The 8,252-nt window shown below is 32.4% G+C and overlaps 1 protein-coding gene across 4 annotated transcripts in view; it reads right to left on the reverse strand.

Moving 5' to 3' along the window:
* LOC106474776 (calcium and integrin-binding protein 1-like) overlaps nucleotides 1–8,252 on the reverse strand; it is a 22,856-nt gene that overhangs the window by 13,394 nt on the left and 1,210 nt on the right. The window contains exons 2-3 of one of the 4 annotated variants that reach the window (XM_022403079.1): nucleotides 1,795–1,883; nucleotides 195–259 (exon numbers count right to left, since the gene is read on the reverse strand). In XM_022403079.1, the coding sequence (XP_022258787.1) occupies nucleotides 195–245 (51 nt within the window). In that variant the 5' untranslated portion in view covers nucleotides 246–259; nucleotides 1,795–1,883. Of the gene's footprint in view, nucleotides 1–194; nucleotides 282–1,794; nucleotides 1,884–8,252 lie in introns of all 4 variants that reach the window. The other 3 variants (XM_022403078.1, XM_022403082.1, XM_022403081.1) reach the window with 3 other exon arrangements.

Genomic DNA, 8,252 nt, shown 5'->3' on the forward strand with positions numbered 1-8,252 from the left:
CACGCGACCTTTGCTGACGCAACACTATTTTTTGCTTCGTGAAATGTTTGAAACTACCTGACTTGTATATAAATATTACACAGTGTTGTTAAATCGTTTTTTATATTTGAAGATGCAATTAGTTGGAACAAATATTCAGATAATATACGTAACGTTCGAAATTTAAGCCTTAAGTACAAATACCATTACCATACCTTGTAATCCTCCAGCTCTTCCTCTGTCAGTTGGCTGTGGTTACCTCCCATTTTGATGTATTATTCTATTAGATTATTTCAGAAAGTCTATAAGATTTTCAATACAGTGTATAATTGATAAGTAAGTATTTGTTAATTGCTTCATTCCGGTGTGGGTTTATTTTAAAGCGTCCTCTAAAAATCAACGAGAAACTTTATTGAAATACATTAAAATATTTAATGTTACACCTCATGCTTAAATTTCAAAATTGCGAAACTGGCTCTGGCACGAAATAAACAAAAGTTAACACTATGTTTGTATTTTATAAACTTCCATGATATACTCCGTCAAACTTTCTATTTCAAATAGAAAAGTTCACTAAAAACTTGACTGAATTCTTTATCCCAAATTTAGTTATCATACCACAACTTAGACAAATAAATATTTAAAACATGGTAATAACAAAAAACATCTTTAATTACGGACGTTTAGAAATTTCTTCAAATTCCGTCATCAGCATTAAAACCTCAAAAAAGTTAGTTTACAATACTTGAACAACAACAACAAAAAACAAAACAAAACAATATTAGCATCGAACGAGTTATCGTATTCAATTGGAAGGTTAGAAAGAACAGATTTAAACGGTAACAATATAATGGAAAGTACGGTAAAACGTACGGCATACACACGTTTAATAAATAACATTGTTAAGATAAAACATTATAGAGAAAGGCTTAGATATAAATATAAACACTGCATTATTAAATAACAATATATATCAAATAAAAACACTGAGAACCTGGAATTAATTGAATTAATGACAACATTATTTAGTGTTGGATGATCATTGAAAATGGATAAGCTTCCTTTAATAAAGAGTTCTAAGCTTCTGGTGGAATACGAAAACTCGCTCAATAGCGTTGTTTTTTTTTTGTTGTTGTTTTTTTATAGCTACAACATTGTGAACTAACTTTTTGAAGTTTTAACGCTGATGATGGAACTTGAAGCAATTCCGAAACGATGTTGTTGTTTGTTTTTTCGCATTAGTGTATTTTTAATATTTATTACAACTTAGACACTTTGCTACAAAATTAGTGTGATGTGTGAGAAACCACGGCGAGGTAGCTGTGAATTTGTTCTCTTCACCAATTCTAATAATGGCGGATATTTGAAAGAATATTTGAGTTTTCGTCACATCACCAAATATAAATAACACCACATACAATTTGTATACAACTATATTTACTATTTATAAAACAACGCAAGGCTAAAGAATGCTGATTATAATTAATAAAGTTAATTTATTCGTTACAAAATCGTTGATTATTTTATATATACTACTTCTTAATAAAATGATTTTGAACAAATTATCTCGTACGTTATTTCCTGATATAAAACTTTCAGACACTATCAAAGTCGTTTGCTCTAGAATAATTAGTAGGCCTAGACCTACTTCACTTAGCGTTTACAGCTAAACACTATGAAACCACAATACTCGTTTCAAAATATTTTTTCAAAAATTATGTAAAACAAGTTTTTTATACTTTAAAGGGTGTTTTATGTTATTTCTCAAGATTTAAAATTAACTACGTTATCGAGTTAAGAGCATATTCTACTAACTTTTATTTCACGAAGACTCGGATCGAATCACTACCACCTCAGAAATAGTTATTTTCAGGACTTCACTGAAGATGGCACTAAATTAGCAGCTGAAACGTAAAATATAAACTTTGTAGTTTTTTTCTGAGTTTGCAGGCTGGTGATAAGACTTTTTTTTTGCAAATTATAGCTTCAATAAGGAAGAATTTTTATACAGGTACGACGTTTCGATTTTTTTGTGCGATTTTTCTCAAGTACACAGGTTTTAACGGTAAAAAAAGATTTTGTATTCAAATAAACAAATACAACAATAAGATAATAAGTGACCAGCGTATTTAAATTAGATAATCGATAGTGGTCACTTATGCGTGTATATATTAATACATGTGGATTGATACTTTATTTATTTATTTTCATAGCTGAAAAAAAAAATAACTAGATGAATTTAAACGTATGAAAGATGTTCTGCGAAAAATCTGAGTAAAATTAGAAATGTCCAGGGAAATAATGATCAAAACATACATAATCGTGCTTGGATGTTGATTATGGGATTTTATTAACAAGGCTTTTCTCATTTTTCTTTTATTAATCTCAGGTTCTTGTTTTTGTATGATGGCATTCTCTTGGGAAAAACTATGATTGTTTTTATTATTATGTTCGTAGACGCGGGAAGGAGGTTTTAGGGGCGGGCACAAGCCTATGGAAAATGATTGAATAACTGAAAGATGTGCCATCGCCCCCATATTCACAGCACCTGAAGCTTAATTATATAACGATTACTGATCCCCTAAAGTAAGCATGAATTACAAAGCATCTCTCGACATTTCCATAACGCTTCAAATGAATAACATTTTGCTCAACCTTGCACATGACAATTTAACATATGCTCAAATTACGCCCTTTTTCGCCAAGTAAAACGCTGAACAGTTGCTAAAGAGTATTTTGTAAATGTTTCCTGGAAGGATGTCTTCGTTATATAATTTTCCTAATATGTGTTTAAATTTAATTTCTGGAATCAATATTAATCTAGTCATTATGTTAAGGTTTATTTACATGCTAATATTTTCCATCATTTTTTTCTGTTAGAGATATACTAATGTATTCTACATACGGGATAGTGTCAAAAATTTTGTGGAGTGTTTTTTTTGTCTGTATGTTAAACATGTCTTCTCTGTGTTTAAATTCATTAATAGTTTGTGTAACTACTGTGATAGAGAATTGGTTTATATTAATGAAATATTGAATTAAGTGTGAAACTTCATGGGTAACATGTACTTCTCGATACTCGCGGTGGGCAGAGCAGAAATAGTTTTATGCTTAACAACAAAACAAATAACTTAAGTACGTACTCGTGGTAAGGTTGTGGCGATCGTATATCAACCGTTATCATGATTAGTAGTATATTTGACCATCTGTCGTAACTATTGTTATTTTTAATTGCTAGATACTTCGAGTCATTTACTCCATAGTCATCACTGAAATTCATAGATGAACCTCATACAGCAGAAATTACATAAACGGGTGTTCTAATAATGTAATCCGTCCAAATTGGGAACTCTAAAAAACCTCCAGAATTTAGCACTAATTTAGCATGCACCACAGAAAACATCTGCTGTGTTTGGTATACATTACAAATACTGAAGGTGTAGTAGTCTCGTAAATGTAAACACGATTAGCGACTTAATATGACAAGGAACAAAAACGGATATGTTTGGCGAATTTTTATCCTCTTCCTCGAGACATTGATAAAACTAGTGTTGGGTCAGTTAGCCAACTTTCATAAAGAACTTTGCTGATTTTAAATGATACGACAATTCAGCTGCTAATGGTTTTTGGTTTTCTTCATTGTCACAATACTTTTGTTTCTATTTAATGAGAGGCTACAGCTCGAGTTTTCGTTTCGTTTACAGGACTTTTATAATCATTATTTAATATCATTTTATTAGATGAAAGGCCTCATCGGTACTGGATATAGTATGTTTGACAAATTGTTATACATTCTTCTTTACTTTCAGTCATAAGTTCTTAGAATTAATATCAAAAAGTTATTCATTTGACTAAAATTTGTCAATAATATATTTTATTGTAAAAACGTTCAAATATATTTTTGTGTCTGCTAATAAAATTGAACAAATATTTCTTTAGCTTTCTTAAATACAGTACGAAGTCAACTACTTTATAAAGTTACAAGATTAGTAAAAAATTGTTAATTTGATAGGAAGAATAGGTATCGTCAAAAAAAATACCTGTCGCGGCTATTGAGGATTTCCTCTTCTTAAGTTATAGAATAGAAAGAAGGCAGCTAGTCAACACCACCCATCAACAAATCTCAGGATACTCCCCACAGAACGAATAGTGGAATTTGACTGCCACTCTTGTAACGCACCCAAAGCCACAAAGTCCGGAGTGAACTTCTTAAATATTATTGTTTGATGGTACGGGATTCGATCAACGTATATTTGTTACTCATTAATTAAGACTATGCCTTGTAGAAGATTTAGATTCCCCCAGTGGATCAGCGACAAGCTTGAGGGTTTATATGTTAAAAACAGGTTTGGTACCCTTGGTAGACATAATTCAGATAGCCCATTGAGTAGCTTAGCACTCAAACACAAACATACAAAATTTAAAGTTTTTAATGAGATTCGTTTTCTTGTTTCATTTATTAGAAGAATATTTGCTCAAAGTTACAAAATGTTAAGTCTGATTGTTTGTTTTTGTTTGGAATTAAGCACAAAGCTACACAATGGGCTATCTGTGCTCTGCCCACCACGGGTATCGAAACCCGGTTTCTAGCGTTGTAAGTCCGCAGACATACCGCTTTGCCACTGGGGGCGTTAAGTCTGACAAATGTTTCATGGTTTTATTTCACAAATAAGAACATAGATAAATATTTAATATTTCTTCTTCACAAGCAGCAATCAAATTTGTATATTTTCTGAAAATAAGCATTTTCATAAGACCAAACGGTTTCGAACATGAATTATTCAACAGTTAAGTAATTAAAAGTTTTATTACGAATTAGATTATTTTAACATACACTGTTTAAAAGACTTAAATATGAGCTAAATATCTATTTTATTTTCATTAATACACTACCATTCCCTTTAACTTGTATTTCTAATTAAACCCTAAAGCTATGTGAATGTTTGTTTTTTTAATTCCAGTCTGTTTTCTAATTTAAGTTGATCTGAATGGTAAAGTATGAAAACAGTTGTATAAAATTCTTGCATGTGCTTTGAATTATCATTCTTATTAATTATAGAAACACGATCCTACACTATTGGTTTTATTTAGTTCGTTATTTTATACCTTAACAAAGTTAACAATTCAAAAGAATCTTTCTCAGGGTTGAGGCAGTTTTGGATTCATTATCTAAAAGATCTATTTTATTTAAACAATGGTTTGTTTGTAATTAAGCACAAAGCTACACAATGGGCTTTCGGTGCTCTTCTCACCATGGGTATCGAAACCCGGAGTCTAGCGTTGTAAGTCCGCAGACATACCGCTGTGCCAATGGGGACTTTAACCAATGGAACGAATCAAGTAAATCTTTTACGAACTAAGTGAAATACGTGGCATGTTTTAAGCGAAAAACAAAACATGAATTTCATAATTAAATAATGCACCAGAATTCTAATCATGAATTAGAATTACATGTTATAAATAACTTACTAATCATTTTGTTTCTTAAATGAAAATATTTTCACTTTTAACAAACGAACTATCGAAATTTCTAACATTACCTATCACAATAAATTTATCAAAATAACAAAAACTTGTTATGATAATAATATCAACAGTTATTATCTGGAAGAAACTAAGAAAAGTGTGCTAATTATTTCAACTTTTTATAAAACTTTAAAACAATTTTATTTGTTCGTTAATGGTTCTTTGTGAGTATATACTTCTCTTCAATACGTATCTTTAATTACAATTATCTTTCAAGTCTTATTTATAACACAAGTTCTTAGAATTACTCCTAGTCAAGCATAATTACATGTAGGTAATTGCGTGTAGATAAATTTAAGTTCAAATAAAAATATTTTGATGTTTTCACTCCTGTGTGTGTGTGTGTGTTGTTAGCAAGAATTCTCAAAAACAGCTGAATAGATTTCGAAGATGTTCTTGAACTATAAACCAATTTGGAAGTGGTTAGTTTTTGGAGGGTCAAGATCGCAGCAAGGTCACGAAAATTGGTGCATTAAAAACTAAAGTGACACTCAGTAGAGCGAATACTTCCGCTGTGCAGCGTTGATCATATTCGACTCTCAAAAAACACGAAAAGGTGTCCCTATGTCTGTCGTTATAAACATACACGGACCGTTTTTGGCAAGACAATGAGGAATAATATTCTACATATGTCCACCAAATTTAATCGAAATCCGATGATTTTTGTCAGAATTATATAGTAAAAATAGTGTGAACAATTGGTCCCCTTTGTTGTTCCACTGTAAACATCCAAACCGTCTTTCACACGCTACCTGATTCTGAGAAAGATTCTATTCTTATTTCTAATTCCGAGTCCGATCCTTGCACCAGTTGTTGCAATGCTTTCAACTGAATAAAAACTGTCATCCTGGCTTATTTAATTCCTTCATTTTAACACCATCTTTCGCCTGTCTGACCTCCATGAAGGTTTCTGTTTGCAATATTTCTCCGTTAGTTAACACCTTTCCCCCACATATCATTGCATTTTCTTAGAAACATAAGACCTCCTTCATAAAGCAAGTCTTCCCAAGATGTTTGTTTCTAACTCAGTATTTTATCTATTTGTCGCCAAAAACTTTTATGATCCTGGCCTTTCATGATATTGTGTTCATCAAAGTTCATCTTTCAATAACTCTTGTTGTTAATTAATCACGTTTATTAATATGTCCTGAGGTTTTGATTCCTTCCACTACTTTTCTTTTGTAACACGTATCCGTTGATTTAAAAAAATTGTAGTTCTCCTTGAACAAGGTATAACTTCTTCTTGAACAAGGTGTGGCTTTACCTTGAACAGAGTGTAAGTTCTCCTTGAACAGGGTGTGGCTTCTCCTTGAACAGGGTGTAAGTTCTCCTTGAACAAGGTGTGGCTTTACCTTGAACACTCCTGAGATCTGTTCTAAATTTCTGTCTTCTGTAGGGGCCTGGCATAGCTCGGTGGTTACGACACTCGACTTGTAATCTGTAGGTCGCAAGTTTGTATCCAATCACTGAACATGCTCGCCCTTTCAGCCTTGGGGACGTTATGATGTCACGTTTAATCACACTATTCTTTCGTAAAGAGTAACCGAAGAGTTAGCGGTGATTGGTGTTGACTAGCTGCCTTCTTTCTAGTTCAGAGGTTTTCAAACGTTTCAGGCTCGCGTACCATATTTTTTGTTGTTTTTTAATTACAAACTCAAGCCTAATTTTTAAAAAGATATAAAGCCTAGTAATAAAAATTAATATTTTAAACACTTATCCATTAATGCGAGTGTTTTTTCTGGCACTATTGTAGAATATATGGTAGCATTTTTGTCAATTATAAGGGAAGAAAATACTGGCGAGTCTATGTAAGTAAAGGATGAATGTATAAGTGAGGAGAGTTGTATGTATATGTATGTGGAAAGCTCAGATAGGGCTTATTACAAATTTTATGATTTATTAATTGTGTCGTGTACCACCTACATTAGCTCCACGTACCACCAGTTGTACGCGTACCACAGTTTGAGAATCCCTGCTCTAGTCTTACACTGCTAATTTAGGAACGGCTAGCTCGAGTGGCTTTGCGCGAAACCCAAAACAAACAAACAAATCTTTCTTTAAGGCAAAAAAACTTAGACATCATGACCATCCCAAAAATGTCATTCACGTTTCAGTTAATTAAATGACCGAGTCTGTGCGATGATGGAACATGCAAATGAACAGAAACGTCATACAACTGTGCTAGGAGCTAACTGTGCGTACAAACTTTAACGAACACTTACGTATCATCACTATTTTTAGAATGGTTATGCCTAACGTAACTCAAACACACACACACATCCCCTGTAGAATTTTATGTTCAGAATTCTTTGCGAAATATGCAATTATAAATGCACGAATACGTCTGAAATTACTTTGTATAAAGCTTAGTAATGAATGTTAAAACTTACCAAGCCCCACAGTTGTTCTAAAAAACGCTCTGTTTTGTTGTTAAGCGCGAAACTACACAATTAGCTAACCGTGTTATACCCACTACAAGGACTGAATCCTGATTTGTAGAGTTATTACTTTCATTTTCATTTCATTTATTTGAAGTTAAGCACAAAGCTACACAATGGGCTATCTGTGCTCTGCCCACCACGGGTATCGAAACCCAGATTCTAGCGTTGTAAGTCCGCAGACATACCGCTGTGCCACTGGGGGGGGGATCATTTAAGAGTTTGATGAGAATCATTCTATTTAAGAAGTATAAATTAATAAAATAGTATTAGCTGGTAATTATAGTTCTTGGACGTGAAAAATATACA

Source organism: Limulus polyphemus, unplaced genomic scaffold (assembly GCF_000517525.1).
Source record: "Limulus polyphemus unplaced genomic scaffold, Limulus_polyphemus-2.1.2 Scaffold7676, whole genome shotgun sequence".
NCBI classification, from domain to species: domain Eukaryota; kingdom Metazoa; phylum Arthropoda; class Merostomata; order Xiphosura; family Limulidae; genus Limulus; species Limulus polyphemus.